The sequence below is a fragment of the Polypterus senegalus genome, chromosome 3, assembly GCF_016835505.1.
Source record: "Polypterus senegalus isolate Bchr_013 chromosome 3, ASM1683550v1, whole genome shotgun sequence".
NCBI classification, from domain to species: domain Eukaryota; kingdom Metazoa; phylum Chordata; class Cladistia; order Polypteriformes; family Polypteridae; genus Polypterus; species Polypterus senegalus.
Genome location: NC_053156.1, coordinates 146,476,813 through 146,498,239, shown reverse-complemented (window position 1 = coordinate 146,498,239; position 21,427 = coordinate 146,476,813). Strand labels below are relative to the sequence as shown.

General features: G+C 34.2%; 1 protein-coding gene across 1 annotated transcript in view; it reads left to right on the top strand.

The window, feature by feature from the left end:
* The window catches only part of cfap61 (cilia and flagella associated protein 61), a 337,473-nt gene that overhangs the window by 185,906 nt on the left and 130,140 nt on the right, over positions 1 to 21,427 (top strand). The window contains exon 19 of the mRNA XM_039748028.1: positions 8,296 to 8,423. Within this exon, the coding sequence (XP_039603962.1) occupies positions 8,296 to 8,423 (128 nt within the window). The remainder of the gene's footprint in view (positions 1 to 8,295; positions 8,424 to 21,427) is intronic.

Below are 21,427 nucleotides of genomic sequence, written 5' to 3'. Positions count from 1 at the left end.
TTTATATATTAAGCAATCCGTGTCTAACTAGAAGTCTGTGCCTCTTTTGGTAGAAATCTCTCTGTTATAATAAAAAATCCTGGGACGAGACGGGATGTGACTTTTTCAGAGAGATACTTTCATGTCCTGCAAGACGAAACTTTGTGCCAAGAGATTTAACCACACCCGGAAATAAAAGACAAAGAGTAGATGACAAAGTAGAACGTCATATAGAATTCAAAAATATTGGTGCGATACACATGCAGAGCAGGTTAGAGATAATGAAAGTACTAAAATTCAAAAGTCTCATAAAAATGATAGTAAAAATCGCATTAGCGCAAACAAACAGAAATTATTGTTCGGTGAAATAACGGAACAATGAAATCAGATCGAATATATTGTTCGGATTTAAACTTTAAGTAAGAGACTTGTAGATCATCTAATTTGTGTTGCCATCAGGGAAAAGTAGTGTTTCTTCCCAATGAAGAGGCATATCCGCAAGAATTAAAAGATTTGTTGTTTGGTGTTAGTGAAATCCACATACACGAGCGGCAGAGACACGATGTGGCTGGAACGTAGCACAGGCTGGGGGGTTGGGGAGCGAAGCCCCCCAGTCTCTTTAATACAAACAACCTCTCTAGGTCTTTCTCCTGACAGAGCTCAAGAAATGCTTTCTCATACTGTGCAAGAATGAAAATAATGGCCAGCAACGCATAACAAAAAAGAAAAACAACAACTGTAACACAGTGACAATAATAAGAAATAAAAATATATACAGTATGAACATATATGAATATATATACTGTACCACAGTGAAAAACTGAAAAGGATTAATCATCAATGCTGCCTACAACATGTATGTGTGATATTATGTGGACTGGGCACATGATCATGGCGTCCATGTTTAAAAAACCAAGCTGTGTGTTCAGTATGCATCTTATTTCTGAAAGAAAAAACTTGTTAGAGAGAGAAAACTGGTTTCTCAAACACTTTTACTTTTGGTTTTATTTTTTGTGTTTGCCTTTTTGTCTGCTTACTGATTTTGATTTCTGTTTTATTTGCCTCTTGTTTACATATGAAATTTATAGAACCCTGCTGCTTTTGACCAGTCTTTGTCATTTATCCTTTAAAAGCCTCTTTGCCACTTGCATCAAAAGTAAAACACAATTTTGATAATGTGCATACATCTATACACACATCTACAATTACTGTTATAGGTTCATTTTTAGATTAATCAGTTAATCTAATAGGTCTGTTTTTGGGGTGTAACAGGAAAGCCGAGTAGCCAGAGAAAACCAATGCGCATATCTGGAGAGGTGGAAGGTTAACGGTGACAAAAATCTCTTTGTGAACCCATGTCCCAGGTGTTATGAGCAGGCAGTACAAACAAGTGTTCCACTGTTCCATCCATTTTAGGATGTTCTCTGTAAATAAATAAATAAATAAATACTGCAGGTACTGATTGCCCCATTTTTAAAATTTAATTTCAAAATGTAGCCTTACCTCTGGATAGGTTTTCTGATTAATAAGTGGTGTGAAAAAAAGAGTCCTAACAGGCACAGACATCAAACAATGCAATTTCTTGGAAGCCTGGTATGAACATGAGTACAGATCTCTGGCCAGCAACAGCCTAATAGGATCTGTAAGAATAGGAAGCAATTATAAGTGCTGTAAATCAAATAAACTAAAAATAGCCATCACACAATTCTGTTTGAAATAAGGGTTCTTAAATAAATAGCTGTGTTAATCAGCTTTCTAGTGGTGGGAGGAGGCAAGGTTTTCATATGCGAGACACTAAATCAGTTTATCAGTTTTTACACTTATGCAGATTGTGTGTGTGTATATATATATATATATATGTATATATGTATATGTATATATATATATATTTATACATATATATATATATATGTATATGTATTGTAGCTGCTTTCATTCAATCAATCATAAATATTTTATCCTCTATTTCTGTCCACTTGCATGGCTTTATGCTGTACCCTGGGCAAGTTAGCTGTACTATCAGTTCGGGTACTATTATTTTAAAGAAGATTAATGTTTTTCAGATTTAAAAAATGCAGGTCATTTCTGTTGATAATAGATGTTCGGTCTGAATGATGACAGTTGTCCTTGTCTTGTGGTTATACCAGATACTAGCCTCTGTTTGCACACTTATATAAAGCACTGTTTATTCTCATCACCTAACTCACACAGTGCCTTTCTTTTACTAAATTCACCCATAATATTTGCATTTTTATGTGAGAACAGAAGATTCTCTTAAAATGTAAACACCAGGCTGAGTTGAATCATTGTCATGTAAAACACAATGTAAAATCAGGGACGTATTAATATCCTGTTTTTATCTCAGTAAGTAGAATAATTAATTCAAGACTGGATGAGATTACAGCTTATTGCAAAATGAGCCAGACCATCAGCTAGATGCTGAAATGTAAATTAACCAAGCAGCATTGGTCTGCTGTTAGTAAAATGATGAGGAAGAAAATTTGGTTTTGTGAATAATTCATATGTTCATATGTTTTACTTAATTCTGTGTAAGTCATTTGTTCAATGAGTTGCACAGATTTTCTTAACAAAATGTTTTGTGGATTCACCTATTACAGCAATTTAATTTAAGAAATAATATAAGATGCCAGTATATTACAGGACACATATGTGGATTCATCTGTTTGTGTCACTTTAAAGCCTGCCAATTAACCTAACATGTTTTTTACATTTCAGTGGAAAATGTGGTATCAGAAAACAACTAAGATGACAAGGCAAGGAATTAAACTTAGTAACTATACCACTCACACATAACAGAGTATTCTCCAAAGGACTGCTTTTATGATGTAAATTCTATTTCATTCTGTTTTCTAGCCAGTAGGTAAAATCTTCAAGTATACCAAAATTGATCTTATACTCAAAACAGTGTATATCAGTTTCTAAAGTCTGTATATCCTGGGGTATGGTTAAGCTTATTTCTGACATCTGAGTAAAACAGCTAAAGGATGGTGTTCTGTATGAGTGGCCAAACTGGCCATAAATCACACCTTTGTGTGTGTGTAATATATTGGATACCATGTTTATTCTATTGGTTTATGACTATTTACTATCAGTTTGCACATATAAATGTTGGTTTATAGTCCTAAGATACCATTCATTACATAACTGCCATTTTCATAGCTAGGTTTCATGAACTATCCTATGAAACTAGATATAAGTTCCTGTTTTATAAGCCACTTCATTGATACCTGTGAAGAAAATGCTAGCACTTCCTCTGTCTGTCATAAAAGTGCATTCTTGTCATGGTTGTTGATGCAATTATAATGCAAAATGCTTTGAGTGGTTAAAGCATTGAAAGGTATATCTTTTCAATTATTTTTTGTTTATATGAAATAATATGCCTAGTTTTATGCATCTGGTCTATTTCTTTTCAAGTATTTGAAACTGTCCTCAGCTGACTTAAAAGATGGAACCGAAGGCTACAGATTATTGAAGTACAGGAAGGACAGAAGAGGTCCTGGTATAAAAACAGTACATTTGGTTGAGGTTATTTACAGTTTTTATAGTCTAATGTTTAAATTTTAAATTGAGGTTTTCCTTTCTGCAATTCTACCAATAGGTTTACATCAACTGTGTGTGCACTGCAATCTCTTACCAACTTCTTTTTTTTTTATTAACTTGCATCTTCTGAAAACAGTTGAAACATGTAGCACGTTGCTATGTTTTTGACTTATTTGCTATCACTTATTAATTTGCCTTGCCCTAATCTGTAATTGCATTCAGTTCTTCAGTTATGCCAACCCAACTTCAACAAGGAAATTACATTACACAGCAGGCATTTCAAACAAATACAAAAGAGTTGCTTGCAAAAAAAAAAACAGGCAATAACTAAATAATAAACTGTTACATTAAAGAAAATGTCGTGGCCAGGTTGGAAATAACAAAAAAGCATCAGTACAGCAAATGCTTCGGTTTCATCCAATTTTCCTAAAATTTGCAGCTACCAGCCTGTAGTTCATATTATCAAAAAGAAATGTTGAATGCATGTAATGTTTGTCAAAGTAGGTCTTTTGGTTTAACTTGTTCTCAAAATTAGAGGAAATCTGCAGTTTGTACTACTGTATTTGTTGTTCTTTTGAATGCTTTGACTGAAAAACAAAGTATGCAAGTCATATACAAAGTCAATCCCTATACTATCATTTTGTGTTCGTTGTAGTGATCATAATAAATAGTTTCAGTGGCCAGTTCAGTATGTAACGTGTTTTATCACTTTCATTATGTGTCGTACTATACCTCAGAAACATTAGCTGTGGCTGTGGGGGCTGTATTTTTAGGCTTTGTAAAGACCCTGTTTATTACCAATGAATCAGTCAATCAAGGTTTATATTACTGTACATAGAGTAAAGTACCTTACTCAGTACATATTTACAGAGAAAAATAGATTACAAGTATTGCATTGAAAACTAATGAATACAGTAATCCCATGATTCTGAATATGGAAGGATGAAAATGATAACATCAATCAAAAAACATATTTGTACATACTGATTTAAAGTTCAGAGTCCTGGGTTTAAAACATGGGTCCATTACTTTATGTATGGGATCTGCATATTTTCCACTTATCTATGTGGGGCTGTTATCCAGGTATAGCTTTCTTCTCGTCACCCAAAGACATGGATAGGTTAATTTGCAATTCTACCTGTATATTCGCCTCATGTGAGTAAGTGATTGTGTGATTGTGTGAATATACTGTACATTATGATGGACTGGCTCCCTCTTCTGGTTTGGCTCCTGCCTTGAGTCTGATACTACACAAACTGGGCTCTATGACCCATCACAGGATTAAATGGATGTCAGAATAGAAAGAGGGGTCAAAATAGTAGAATTTTAAATTGTTATGAATGCATATAGTAGCCCTGTAACCATGAGTTTGTATTTAGCAGTTTTAATAATTGATTCATAGATAAATGGAAAAGTCAGAACAAGAATTGGTAGGCTATACGAGGGTCTTGGGATCAAAAAATATAATATGTTAAATGGAGGATCCACTGAAAGATAGCAGAACAGCTGCAGTGTAATAAATTGCAGTAGAATCCATTGTAGTGAGTCAGTGTCAGAGAAACAGTTCTGGACAGCAATAGTGAATATTTAACTCCTTAAACTTGAAATAAATGTTAGAAATGACAAAGAAAATCACAAATAGACAGGAAAAATCTACTGTAAGACATTAATTATCTTAAAAGGTTATGTATAATATCCTAATTTTCTTAAGAGTTTATGTATAAGGTCTAAATTATAATATGGGTTTATGCAGGGGCAGCTGTTGCAGGGTATCTTGGGCATAGGGAGATGTCTGTAAAGATAAGAGAATGTACACATGTTAACAATTATAATAGTATGCTATTTCTATATTTATTGACCAGACCCTTCATTAGAGTTCTGCCTGCACAATAGTACACAATGCACACAATAAGTAATATGCAACATTTGTTATTGTGTTCCACAAGATTTTACAGATTGGGTAAAATGATTGGTAATTCTAAAAAATATTCTTACAAGGTTTTGTAGAATAAGATGCAAAATGTTCTTGAACTAACCACAATCTTTACATTGTTATCCCAATATTCCTAGTTCAACCAGTTGAGTGTTTTGCATTGCCCTTCAGCTTTAATAGAAATGAATATAATGCTTTGTGGTCACTTCCAGTAATAACTCATCACCTTTCACTGTTAAATCAGGATTAATTATCTCACTATGGATTCTCAGAAATAGTGGACAAGGTAGGGGATTATATATGATTTTACACATCATCATGCAGATGTTAATTTATATTCACACCATAGGAACCCTTCATGACCACTTGTGCACAGCCATCAGCAGTGTGTCTGTCTGTGGTGAGGTCTCCTTGTCGAGAGGTTTATTTACTTTGGCAGTGACATTTATGTTTCTGATGACTCATCCTATGAAGTCAGTAGACGGATTGGGACGGCATGGGTGGGTCATGAAGTCACTGGAAAGGGGTGATGTTCACCGACCTGACCTGTCATAGGAATGCACTCAGCAAAGAAAACAGTTAACTTCAGATATGGTTCTGAACTGTGCCCCAGTACAGCATCTTAATTACTGCCGGGTCCATTTTCCTACTTAAAAATTTGAGGAGAATGAGAAAATCACACATAGACAGTTCCAAGGGCCCTAATTTGTCACCAGGATTCTAGAACTTTGCTGACTGATATGCCAACATGCTCATTATTTTTCAATTAGAAAATAAAAATATTCATTATATATGTTAGATGTTTTTGAACAAGAAAATTCACCTTATTGAAAAGATTTGTAAATCTGCCTTAATTTGTCCCTGTGCACAACTAAGATAGTGTACAGAAGAAATTTAAAAGTTGAACATAATGTTGTCTTATATAGTACACTGTGTGGAGTTTAAGTCAGGGAAGAATATTCTTAACTCGTGAAATGTACATATGAGGTCTCACCTGAAATGATATGTGCATTTATGCACAGCATACTAAATGGAGGAGAGCATACCACAACTAAGAAAGTCCAGAGAAGTGTTACCTGGCTGACTCCTATGGGGATATAAGGTATGAGGAAAATTTGAAAGAGTTGAATCTTTTGAGTTGGGGGAAACATATATTAAGAGGTAACCTCAAATATGCTTTTAATATTAAAAATGGAATAATAGGGTGGATGCCAGCTTTTACTTTTAAATGTATTATACAAGAGAGGGATGGAAGCTGATTAAATTAAATTTCAATACATATGTTAGTACAGTTTGCTTAATATAGTAAATTGTAAACAATAGAATAAGTCACATAGTAGTGTAGTTGAAAGTAGCATCTTGGAAACCTTCATGTCTCAAAATGTTAATTCGTAAATGTTATGTGAATAGGAATGGAGAAGCTATGTAGAGATACTGTAAATGGCCTATTCTCATTAAAAACATGAATATGGTCTTCTTTTCATAGAAAAATTCAATGAAAGCAATTCTTTATTTTTTGCCTTTTTTATTTGTCATTAGAATATTTACATCTGCCAAGTATTTCTGATATACTGTAACTATTACTGATACAGAAAATGCTGTTTAATGTTACTTTGCAAATTAATGCCTTATAGAAGAGTACTCAAAACTATATACAATGTATGTATCTTGTTAAATGATCTGGTTTGTCTTTATTAGTCTTGTGTATCCTTCAGATTGATGCATGTACAGTATACCTTACTAAGATGGATTAATTTAAATCAACACAGCTTGTTATAAAGAAAGTATTATTGATTTAAAATGTGCAACTTTTTTTAAATGCAATTTATAAGATAACAGTATATCTTTGAAAAGTGAGAGAGCATACATACCAAAAGAAATATGCCGAAGCCATGCATATACAAGGATAATGTGCAGGGTCCATTATGAGAGTGGCTAAGCCAACACTCAAGCCTAGGCCACTGGGACTGTGTAGCAACAGTGAAAACCAAGGGATTACCATGTTTTCACCACTACAAGGTGACAATGACAACCAGAATTCAACACAACTTAAAAACTACAGACAGCAAAGTATTTAAGTCTATAAACACCCTACTCAGAGATGGCACTAGGGTGTTTATATGAAAGTATATATCCACAGAGTGGAATCTGCTGTTGTTGTAATACCGCATTTCCATACACCTGTGTTAAATAGCAGCCAAATGGGACAGCTGTAGATTTAGTAAGTTCTGAAAGGGCGCCAGTTACAGAAAGAAAATATGAGGTAATAGCAGGAGGATGACACAGTTCGTTCAGGATATCAGCTGGCAGCACACAGTTCAGGCGCACTTGTGTGTTGTCTAGCTTAGAGACCCCAAGAGTTCGTTGGCCACCACCACCTGTCCCCAAACCTAAAAGTCATGCCAGGTTGCAGTTTTAGGACTATCCTTTATATAGTGATCAAGGAGTTAGGTGGTGAGATGGGTTTATTGAAAGGAAGAAAGAATAATCAGAAGCTTGGAAAGGGAGAGAAGGAAATGGGAGGTGATTGAAGATATTTGTTGTGTCACCAAGAGGTGTAGGGTGGCAGTTTGTATTTTGATACATTCCTTTATTAATTCACCAATTTGACTGAGTTTTGCTGAATAAATGTTGTATTTGCTTGAACTCTATTGGGATTTTTCTAGGTGGGTAGAAATTTCAAGAAGAGTTTTTTTTTTCTTACTACAGTTAGAAACATTGCCCAGCACCTAATATCCCCACTGTCTACCAATTTCTAGTGTTTATTTTTAGCAGATATGAGACTCTGAATTATGCATTTTACCCTGACATTTTTCTTTCAGGTGACATATGCATTGTACCATTTCAACAGAAAATTAACCTTGGAGCCAAAAGTAACAATTAACGCAAGAATTGTTATTGTGGGAGCTTCGGATACTGGAATTGCTTTTCTGGAGAAGCTAATTTTTCGGTATTTATTAAATTTGTTTTAATCAATGAGCTATTAGATTTAATTGTACTAGAGTTTTCATTTATTATTCCTTGGATATATGCTGTATATATACAAAATAGGGTGTGTGGCTGTCAAAATGTTTTCAGGAGCAAAAGCACCACTTTTACCATTTTTAATTGAAAGGACTGAAAACACAAACCACAATTAGAAACGTACCCTATACGTACATTTGACAAAAACGTCAAGCACTTCTTATACAGAGCAGTGCCCACCTGAGCTGTAAAACGTCATGATTTATATGTATAACCTCCAGAATAAAGGCAGATTAACAGTCAGGCACTTTAAAGGTAAGGTAGCTTAAGCTCTGCTTGCAATAGGACGAAGACAAGAAATGTCCTCAGTGCTTTCATCCATCCATCCATTATCCAACCCGCTATATCCTAACTACAGGGTCACGGGGGTCTGCTGGAGCCAATCCCAGCCAACACAGGGCGCAAGGTAGGGAAGAAATCCTGGGCAGGGTGCCAGCCCACCGCAGCAGTGCTTTCATATTCAAAGTAAAATTTATTATACTTAATTTTGAAATTCAGTTGTTAATGTCTCCAGCTGTGCCAAGGTTTGCTGGGGACTCCTCCCCCACATCTATTTGGCCCCTCCTGTCAATATCAGTTAACATGCAACACTAATAAGGTGGAAGCATCCAAAGGAGCAGGAGCACATGGAGCAGCCGTATGGCATTGGTTTCTCTGCAGAAAATGTGAAGACATGCACAGGACAGGGTTAAGTCCTGCAGGGGAGAGGAAAGAGAGAGAAAGAGTCGGAAAGAGAAACTTTGGCAGAAGGAAGGATCCTGTACATTCTGTTGTCAAAGCTCAGTGGTGACATGCCCTTTATAATTGAGATTTTATGATTACTGTGTACCCCAAAGGGAACTAAGCCGGGGTACTGAGAGAGAGGGTAGCCTTATTTAAAACAAGTAATGTTTCCCAGGGCTCTAGGAAAGGATTCCTGACGCTCATAGTATAAAAAGATTGCTGTCAGGGAGGAAATATCAAAGGTGGTAACACCTCAGTTCCGCTAGATGGACAAACATACAAACCTTACACAGATGGTGAACAGGCAGAGGATCTCAACTCAGAACACTTTGTAAGTGTAATGCAGCACACCATTCAGAAAAGTAAATTACGTTAAAGGTATTTTATGTTAGATTTAAACAAAGTAACATAATATATAAATATAGCTCTGTAACAAGAGTGTCAATTGTATAATCTCAGTGAATATACTATTGAAAATAATATTTCAAACAATATTGATGTACCTTATTAGACTAGCTGCTTTCTTTATGTCCTGTCCATATTAATAAAAAATGTATGAAATGTGTGAACTAATGTGAATTAGTGTCATTTCTCTTTATTTTTCCCTGAGGTTTAAATCATACTCCATAAATATTGAAATCTGAAATTGCTGCTGGGCTTACCAAATCAGTCTCCCATTACTTCTATTCAGATATGCAAAGATAACAAAAATTACTAGCAATTGTTCTTCAAGCGGATGCTTTTGTTCCTTTCAGTCTGCTCCTCTGAGAACAGCATACATTTTCATTTTAATTGTTATTTTCTCCTGTTCTGTTTTTGCATTATCATACTGCAGTTCCAGTGTGTCATACAGAAGCCAAAACAGGAATGTTTCCTAATACAGTTTTATAATTAGGAAAGTAGAGCTAGGCAGGAACATCCTGTACTTTCTGATAAATGCTCAGTGGCTTAGTGAACCTCAGTGCTTCTATGTGTTATAAATAAGCAGGAAAGAGAAATGAGGAAGGGTTTCTGTAATGTATTCGCATGTGTTGTATGTGCAAGTGTTTAGAAAATGTGGAATTTCTGGATGGTTAAAACAAAATTAAACGTAACAAGTAATGTGTTGTAGAAAAAAAAGAGTCTTAAAAAACAATTTGAAAAGAATGAATGATGCTTTAAAACACAAGATAAGGAACCATAAAAGAAGCTATCTGGAAAACATAATATGGAAAGATATGTAGATAATATACAAATGAAGGTTGTGGTGGGTGGGCAATGTGTAAGGGACAATATCAAGTGTGACAGTACGACAAACTGATTAAATAGGTTTTTTCTCACAGAAACATGCCAAGTGTCATTTGACAGCACTTTTCTCTGATTTAATTTCTCGATATCATTACCAAAATAAACATAGCCTCTGATGCTGCTGTAAAGTTTATTGAAAACAGCTTTGGCACTAACTTGCATCTGTTGGCATGCAGCTATTAGAACAACAGAGTGCATAGAGTTTAGGTTGAATATTTCCCCTTAGAGATTAATAAAGTACAGTATATCAAATAAAAATAATCAAAAAATATTCTTTACTGTCATACCATAAACAGTAAACTCAGCAGATTGTGACTCTGTAAAATCAAAAATACATATAGCTTCTCTAATCTGTAATGTTAGTAATTAAGGTAATGTAAGCAGCAGATACGAACATACTAAATTATTAGTATGTGTCAAGAGAATTATCAGACAGAATTGAAAAACAAAAGATGAATACCCAAAAACACCAAAGTTGAAACATTATCCCAGTTTCAAAAAATTTGACTGTAAACATATTCCAAACCCTAAATGAATTTTACTCTTAGCAATATTTTTATTAGTTTTATTTTGAATCTTTTTCTTCTTTCGGCTGCTCCCATTAGTCTTCCTTTTATTTCATTGAAGTTCATACACTCTGCTAAATGCATTCTTTCTTTTATAAGATATGTGCGATAACAACAGAGCTTGCAAACTGTCAGTACCATATGATCACCAGTGGCAGTCATTGCTATAACCAATGTGGCAGCACTCAGACAAAACAACACATAATATAACAGCACTTTTAGGAAAAAAGATGAAGTTACTAAAATAATAAATGAAATACCAAAAATATAACATTCCACTACATAAACTACTTCAACAGAAATGAATATACAATAGCTCTGACAGTCTGACAGAGTACTTGTAAGGTCCTGTTGGAGGTTAATCTGGTTATATATTTTGTCAGGTTTATTATACAGTGATTCCATGTATGAAAACAAGATATAGGGTAGGTGAGGTGAATAAGCACTGCTTCTGAGTCACTCAAGTAAATCATCATTCTTCCTTCACCAACTAAATCAATACATTCCTAGAAAATTCTGCCATAGGCAGCATATAAGCCCAATTATCTTGTTTAGAATTTACTGTACAGTGTAAAGATTTTTTCAAGTCTAGATTTATTCTTTCGGTTTGCCCATTGGCATCTGGATGATATCCAGATATTAAAACGTATCATACACCCAAACCGTTCTTTTAGGAATACATCTGCTTGTAATATGGCTGATGGAAGCCCTTTAAGAGGAGCAAAGTTAGCACTTTTAGAGAACCTATCCACTGCAACTAGAATTGTGTTATATCCCTTGGAGAGAGGCAGATCTGTCCAAAGAAATTTACTCCAAGGGACATGATGGCACAGAAAGTGCCCAGAGCAAACCTAGTAGAAGTCCAGGGTGGTTCTTAGAGTGACAACAAATCTCGCAAGCAGCTAAATATTTTTTAATATCTGTTGTCCAGCCCTTCCTCCAAAAAGTTGTTTTTAATATATTCATTGTCTGGGCCAATCCCGGACATCCAAACATAGGTGATTGGTGGCACAAATCCAGTACTTGTTTTCTCAGATTGACAGGGATAAAAAGTTTCCTGTCCTGTATATTTATATTGGAGTTTACCTGCCCTTGAGCGTTACAAACTTGATTCAAAATATCTTCCGTATCTGGTACATTTAGAACCCATCGGGTCCCTGTATGCGAGAAAGGGCATTTGCCTTTCTGTATTTCCTGCCTGGGCGATACATTAACATGACTTCAAATCAGCTATAGAATTAAGCCCATCGTGCTCGACAAGTGTTGATTCATTTGGCTGTTTTTAAACACATTACATTTTTTTGATCGGTGTATAAAACAAACTGCGGTGGGCTGTCGCACTGCCCGGGGATTTTTTCCTGCTTTGCACCCTGTGTTGGCTCGGATTGGTTCCAGCAGTCCCCCATGACCCTGTGTTAGGATATAGCGGTTTGGATAATGGATGGGTGGATGTATAAAACAAATGGAAATTTGTCTTAACAGATCTCATAGAAATAATTTACAAAACACACAATTGAAGACACCAGGTGTGGACAGAGCTTACAATCTTTGCTATAATGGGTTTTCCACTCTGCATTTGATGCTAGCAAACTAACATACATGGGCCGTTGAGCACGGCCCTTAACCTGGAATTGTTGAGCGATTATAAGTGCAAAGAATTATTATTATTACACACCACCCACAAAGGGCACCAGTGTTTAACAGAAGGCATAACATACACGAAACCCAAGTCAAAGGACACCACACATCTCAAAAATTACAGAATTATTATTGATCGGCCTACGCTCTACAAAATACTTACTGTATGCTTAAGAACCAAATATCCACACAGACAATGATATACTTACAGACTAACAAAAAAGGCTGCAGAAGGCAATATATGGGTTGCAAGGAACAGCTCGTAATTGACTCTGTGATACTCCAGCAGGCATACGGAAAATACAGAAATCTACACACAAGATTAATTAACTACAAAATAGCTTGTCAATGTGTCCCACACATATGGCTAATACAAATATTACACTTATACAAGATATATCACGTATTCATGCATTGCCTACAAACACTAATGGAATGCAGGAGAAAAACACTACATGTTACTTATCAATAATCCATCAATACATACAGACTCATTACAGGTAAGACGAGGCATCTTCAAGTGAGACTAACTTACCCTCTTTGGTTCTGTCTTGCTCTCAACCCAGTATCAAACAGATTAAGCAACACACAATATGGATACAAAGTCAAAAACCAACACCAGTGACATGCCCTATCACATACATTCTGTGTGGATGACATAAAGATATGTGCAGGAACATACAATTACAGCAGTTACTATAAGTAATTGAAACTAATTGACAACACACATACACATGGAGTTTGGACTGAACAAACGTAAACGTAAAACAATTAATATAGAGTTGGAAATAATTAAAGGAGGGAGGTCATATGTTGAAAATGGCAGCCAAATAGATGGCTTGGCAGATGCTGAGCTATGCAAATACCTTGGTTTCTGAGAGGACAGACTTATACAACAAAAAACAAACTAAATATATTCTTACACAAAACTATATATCATGTCTTTCACAAATACTCAAAGCACACTTAAGCGCAAGCACACAATTAATGCCATCAATAGGTATGTAATACCAATACTCACATATTCCTTCAGAGTTATACATTGGTCACAAACAGACCTACAATATCTCCAAAGGAAGACAAGAACACTACTCACAATACAGAAAAAGTGCCACCCCACATGAAGGGAGAAGAAGGGGTCTCATAGATATTATTAATTTACACAACACACAGATTCATAATTTAAGAAAATGATTCCACACATAACAGCATACATCAACTGTACACAATGCAATAGTTCATGCAGATCCAAACTACATACCACTTACTCTACATACTACAGACAACATCATTGTAGACATAACAACCACACAACTTAAAACACAAGCATAGAGCCAGAAAACATTGCATGGTAGACATCCTCATGAACTTGATCAGTCTTGTGTGGGTAAGATTTCCTCAAATAGCCAGCTAAGCCATGGAGATCTGTTTGACAGGACAGAAGGATTTATGCTAGGTATAGAAGATCAAGATCAACAACAAAAAAACTACATAAATTATTGACATTTCCATACCAAACACACACATCTTAGAAAAGACACACACAAATAACATACAGAAAGAAGTATGCAGAACTGACAGAAGAAACATGCTGATTGTGGGAATGGACAAGATAATCATTTTGCCCATTGTTGTCTGCACTACTGGTATCATCCCACATTCACTACACAAAAGGCTGCAAACATTAAATTAAAACCAGCAGACATATATAGAACTAAGAAAATCAGTCATTTTAAATACAGTAAAACCCTGATTATCCGTCAGGGTTCGGAATCGAAGCCATGTCTTATACTCCGTTATCTAGGTTACAGAGCACCAAAACAATAAAAAAAAAGCTTTCCCTTTCAATAATTATCCCCTGCCACTCACATTCTGTCTTTTTCTATACCTCAAACACTCCTGTTTATTGTCTCCTGACTCCCTACTCAAAACTTCATTCTGCTGCACCTTCCCTTTTCTCCTAACTTTTCCTGTCCTGCATCTCCTAAGAAGGATGTCCACCCCTTACAGAACAGAAGCCCTTCACCCATTCCTATCACTTACACAACATTACACCCTTTCTACTCCTGCACAGCATCACAAACTGCCTGCATGTCACAATATATTAACAAAAAATAATATAACAAAATTATAAAAAAAGAAAATTCCTCTGTCCTTATGAGAACAGAAAAGGAATTTCATATCCACTTAAACCAATGCATGATTATGACAATATAGCCGACCAAATCATTGATATTGTTTGTTGAATTGCAGAGATATTCTCAACAGTAGACAATCTTAAGTAAATTCCCCATTGCAAAGTATAAACATGAGTATTCTTTCAGTATCAATACATCTAAACCAAGGGGAGATGCCACAGCTATAAACAATAACAAACAGAAGTATAAATAAGAGAAACATACTAAACAAAAAAAAGGTACAGACCACAACTCACATGAGTGGAAAGCAGGTGGTTCATAGAACCAGGCTAGAAGAAAAACACTAAAACAAAACACTAGTCAGCCATTATAAATTCAAGTTATATATACTATAAAATGTTGAACTTTTGACCCATATGCACAAGATAAAACACATTTCAAAAAAAAAAAAAAACATAGTCAAAACAAATGGAAATCCTGGATTTAGTTTGCAAAAGAAATGGTAAAGTGAAACATTCTTTGTGTATACATATAAAAATTAAGTTCGCTTACTATGGTGGTTTGAAAAGTCCACACAAAAACGACATATTTGTGCATTTGAACAATATTTATAGAAAAAGATAAATAAAAAGGTACTTTAAAAAATAATTTTGTACTAATTTTTACTGTTTAAATAAACAGAAATGGAACTTTTTTATGTGGGGAAAAATAATAAACCCTTGTCTTTAGCATTGGATCAAATACCTAAAATTAGGATCAGGTGAAGACTAAGAGGTCATTAAAGCAATTGTAAATTATCAGAAAATCGTTAAAAGGCATATTGGAGTGTCCTTTCTTACTGTATATAAACATCTGAAACCTATGGTGTGATCATTCTTAGGGATTGTGTGGGTGCATCATGGCAAGTTCAAAAGAGCTCTTTGAGGCCTTCAGAAGAAACATTGTCGATATCTAAGAGTTTGCAAATCCCACTGGGCTGAGACCCTGTGGTAAACCCAGAACACACTAAAGAGATTATATCTTGGAAATCTCCAGGAAGAGCTTGAATGTTTAGCTGGGGTCTGGGAAGTCTGGGCTGGCCTGCTTGTGATTTGAAACACTAAATTTTTCCCTGTGTTGGTTAATGTGGGTGTGTGAGTAAGTGATGGTTGCTTCCAGTGATGCTGGAATAGAAATAGGCACCCACAGCTAGCTGATTCATTAAATGAATGAATGGATCATCACAATTTTTTACATTTATTATTTGTTTTTACATGTCATACATTTTGAGTTGTATAGTAAGTATGCGGTAGTCTCACATCTGGTAGGACCTGGGTTTGAGCCCGTTATTATCTTAGTGGATTCTGCATATTTTATCTATGTTGGCTTAAGTTTTCTGTGGGTAACCTGGTTTTCTTGCATAAACCATAAAATCAGTAAGAAAGGTTGACTTGGCACCTGTAAACTGAATCTTGTTTTCATATGCGCATGCATGCATTTAAACTTTGTGGGCTAGGTCAGGCAACAAGGTGATGAATCTATCATTTATATGTAGTAATCTTTCAATTTTTAAGCCTTGTGGACCCTGGTTAAAGATGCTTTCTACTTTTTAGGATATCAATAAATTTCATAGCAAACAGTATGTAAAGCTATCAGGTTTCTTACAGTATCATCCACAAAATATATAGTATAAATACATGTTATACATCCATCAATTCCAATACATGGGAGGAGTCTACTCATTCAAGCACTTTCATGTTTAATATTAAAATTGAGGAAACATCCATCTATTTCTTACTTATCCAGGTCAAATTCATCCATGAAAAAAATTATAATGGGATACCAATATGCATACAACAAATCTGAGCCATGTACGTAAACATGAAAATATTAACAGTATAAAAGTAAAAAATGCTACCACCTTCTCATATCAGATTATCTTGAAGGAATAGATATAGACTTAAGTCAGAATGTCTAGTAAAATCACCAGAATACATCTAACAACAATTTCAGTAACACAGTTGTAGCATTTCTGTATATTACATGCTGGCCACAAATTAATATTTCTAAATTGCATATCCCAAAATGGTGAATTACACTCTGTGAAATAGTACATTACATAGCATTACCAAACCTCCTTTATCCAAATTCAGGTTCCTTTGGAGACTATAGTAGATTCTATCCAACTGTACTTGGCTCAAGGAAGGAAACAACCCTAGACAGAATATCAGCCTATCACAGGACACATGGACACCAACAATCATAGCAACAATCCTAACGTACCAACCTAATCAGCATGTCTTTCAAAAACTGGAGTACTCAAGAAAAAAACTCATATAGGCAAAGTGCAATCCTCAAACAGAGCATTACTACAGAGCATTCCTACCCATACAGCATTACCACACCACCCTTTGTGAAATATCGTAATGATCAAACAATAATACAGTATTTTTAGAACTATTATTTGTTTGGCTACAGTATGAAATAATTTTATTTCTCAAATCGTATAAGGTAAATTATTTAGGTTTTTGAAGTTTCATGATCCACTGTCAATGTTTTTGCAATGTTTTAAATTACAATGTTTTTATTCTACTTTGAATGTAATATTTCAAAATATTTGAAGGTCAGATATTTCAAAATATTGTTTTAATTATGAAATGTAAACTTTTAGCTCTTCTAATCAGTACATACTCCTTTTTAAATGCCAAAGCTGTAGGTTTTCTCACTTATTTTTGTTATATTACTTGGTGCACCAATATTTATAAATAAACGTAGATACGACCTTTTGAAAGCATACTGAGAAAATATTATTTTAAATGGCAAGTGAAGAAGTAGAGGCAGATGGGCATTAATGACCTAAAGAGCCAACTTATTTGGCATTCAAACAGTTCTTCTTAAATTACGTTGTGATTATTTAGGCTTGACAGAAATGGTAAGTATTTATTGTCACTGATTAGTTCAGTAATAAAAACAGTGAGTGGTTGCTAGCAAATCACATGAGTAGCATTTTATAAATGGTCTTTGGAATCTTTATTGCCCAAAGCCTATCTGTCTTTACAATGAGTGCTAGTTTGCATGTGTTTTCTCCAGCTGTTTCCCCTGTTATCAGGCCAGCTCCAAAAGGTCACACTACAGCTTACCATGTGTTTAGTGTCAATGGCTCCCCATCATTCAAAACTGTTTCCTTTCCTAATATAAAATGAGTAAGGATTGTTTTGGACAGAGATGGATGTGAGCAACGTTGCCTTCTGACTTGCGGTTAATTTGTGGCCACAAAAGATACTGTCATTGACTGATAACAGGGATAATCTACAGATTGATAATTGAGTCAAATTTAGTCTCATAACATGAAGCATTATTAGTTGCTAGTGATTTCATAATTTGGATTATAGTCAGTGAGATTAATTTCTACTAGAAAAGAGTTGAATTAATACAAAAATGTAAAAGGAATATTTTTTTTCTACAAATAAATTGCCCCAGTTAAGAAGAAAAATAAATGCATGTTTAAATTTGTAATGAAATAATGAAAAAATAATCTCATATTTTTAAATGGCTCAAGTTTTATATATTTTTCATTACTACTACTAGAATACCAGAAACATTGTAGGAGGAACTTTCACATGTTAGTTTCATTGAGTTACTTAATTACTTCAACAAATATCATTTGCCAAATGCTTTTCCGACTTACTTTTGATTTTCAGGCACATTTTATAGATATCCTGTTTAATTAATGAATGAAGTCTTTAGCTGATGGAGATTTTTTTAAAAATATGAGTACTTTTTGTTAGATTCTACCTTTATCTGTGCTGAAGTTACTAAGTCATTAAATAGATTTTCATTTTTTTCTTTTTGCTGTATATTTCAATTTTAACTGTGGTGTGCAAACTTTAAATTAACTACTGTACGTATATATGTGAAAAAAAGATATTTCTCCACCTGGATAAAAAATAAAAGGCACAGTTAACATCAACACAGAAAAGATTCAAATTTCTTTGAATCTTCAGGGTAATAGAAAATAAAGACCGAAAATGCATAACCTAATGTAAATTAGTATAAAAGTGCTTAGTGAAAGATGCTTTATAAAAGAAAGACTATAATAATATATAAGATATAATATCTTATAATACTACAAGATAATATAAGATTTTAATATAATAAATAATAGTCAAATTGTGAATAGCTATGATGTACTTAAGCAAAAAGAAATATTGTGTAGAATATGGGTAGTGAAATCTTGATCCTTAATAAAATACGTTTTAGTCACAACTGCTTATAACCTACAGTATCTAAAAAGGGATGTATTTTCTGCCATTATAAGCTTTTAAAAACATATATTATAAATGAACATTAAAAGCATTAAAATACAGTTTTGCCATTGTTGTAATATAGCACCTATTAGGGTCCAATATTATCACAGTAGCTATGATTGGGGTTGGTTTGTGAATCAGAATTCCCACTCTTTGAGTTTTCTTAGTAATGTTAGAAATTGAAGAACCATTCTGACACTATCTAAAATTGATTCTGTTTCAATGTGTCTCCTGCCAAAACACTATGTCTGACCATAGAAACCAAAGTTGTGAAATCGCTTAGTTTCTCGAGTTCATGATTAAGACTGTTAACATTCCAGATTAAAAATGTTAAGGAAGGATTAATATTAAACTTCTTTTGTATTTTTTCATTTAATTTTGAATTCATCTTTTAAACCAAAAAATATTTATATATCATTATAATTTCCTTACTCTTAGCAGAATTCTACATTTCACGTTATAGAACCTTTCTACTAATGACTCATTCAGCAAATTTACAATGATCATGTGGTTTATGATGCAAATGTAGCATATATTGTAAATACTCCCATTCTACTTCCCCGAAAGAGACTAAGATCAAAGACTTCAGGGTCCATGTTCGCAGAAATATTACGAAGCATGGCACATCTGAAATGTAGTTTCCCCTTGAAAATATAACTATGCATACTGCTTATCTTAAATACCCAAGTAAGATGAAATAAAAAATAAAATTAAAACAACAAAAATAATTATAAAAAGTAGGAGTGAGATTTAATGTTTTTAATGAAGAGGAACAGGAGATACATGTAGTCAAAAGTCAAGGTAAGGTCACAACCAAACATCAGTCCTATCTTCCTACCAAACTGGAAATGTAATCAGAAATCAGTAGCAAGTAATCAAAAAAACAGTTAGTCAAAAAGAACAAAAAGTATTTGAAATATTTGAACGCAAAGTCTATCCATAAAACTCAGATACTTAGGAGATGCTCAGAGTGACCTTTAGATCATCACTCTGATTATGATGCAGATGATGCACATCCCGAAACAGCAGTGCCCATAGGAAACAAAGCAGGAAAAATACTGAACTTTTTCAATTTACACTAAAATCAAAAACTAATGAGAAAATCATAATCTTTGAGTTCTAAACCCCAAAATCAATGTATAAATTGTCTAAATCCATCCAAGAAATTCCACAATAAATTAATGAATATTACAGATCACAACCATCATAAGATGATAAAACATAAAAAAGACACCAGAAATAGATAGTGGTTTGTGATTTCATGACTGAACATTTATACGTAAACATAAATGAATAAACCAAAAGGGTAAACGGGAAAAGAATAAAAACAAGAGCACTAGACTGAGGTTTAATTCAATACACAATTTTATCATAAATATTCCAATTACTGGTATATTTTCCTCTATTTTAAAAGAAGTAGAAGAGGGCACTACTGTATGAGAGAAAAAGAAAAATATAGTTACAAATGATATTAATTATTGTTAAATATAATTGTTGAACAAAGTGGGTAATACTGCAATATAATAAGACAGGCAAATAAATAAAATAAATGGAAAATAAATAACAGACGGAAATTATATTGATCCTTATATTCTTCAGAAACTTTCAAGACTTTAGCAACTGTGTCTAATTTATACTTGAACCTCTACATTTTTCTTCCCAGTAACAATGGCAAGGATATTAAGACTGCAGAAATATGGACAGGGTATCGCTTTATTTACGTTCATAACGTTTCCAGGTCCATACTTTCTCCTGAACAATACAATGTATGGATTAGGCTGTATTCTACCACTTTATATGCAAACTAGGCTTCTTTCTATCATTTTAGCACATTTTAGTTTTTGACTCTGTGCTTGACCAATACAAGATATATATAACCTTCTGGCCATTTTTAAATATTAAAAATGCATGCGTGCTACACTTCTTATCTTATGATGCCTGTGTTACAATCTCTGTTTTACATTCCTAATATTGTTACAGCTGCCTGGAAAGATTAATCTGATTAGCTTCAGATGTCAGGTCTTATATTGCTTAAATGTACATATGTACATTAAACATAAATATAGTACATTAAAATAAAATCAGGCTCACAGACCACAGTGTTGCATAGATCACTAGTGCTTTTTAAACTCTGCTACAGCAACTCTGTGGAATCTTTTTAAAAACTTCTCAGGGGTATTGTATGTGTGGATGTAGCCTTTAACCATGACTCCCTCCTATACTGGAAGAAAGAGGTCATATCTTATGCCTGCTGCAGTCAGTTGCTGCTTAATATTATTATAAATAGCCCAC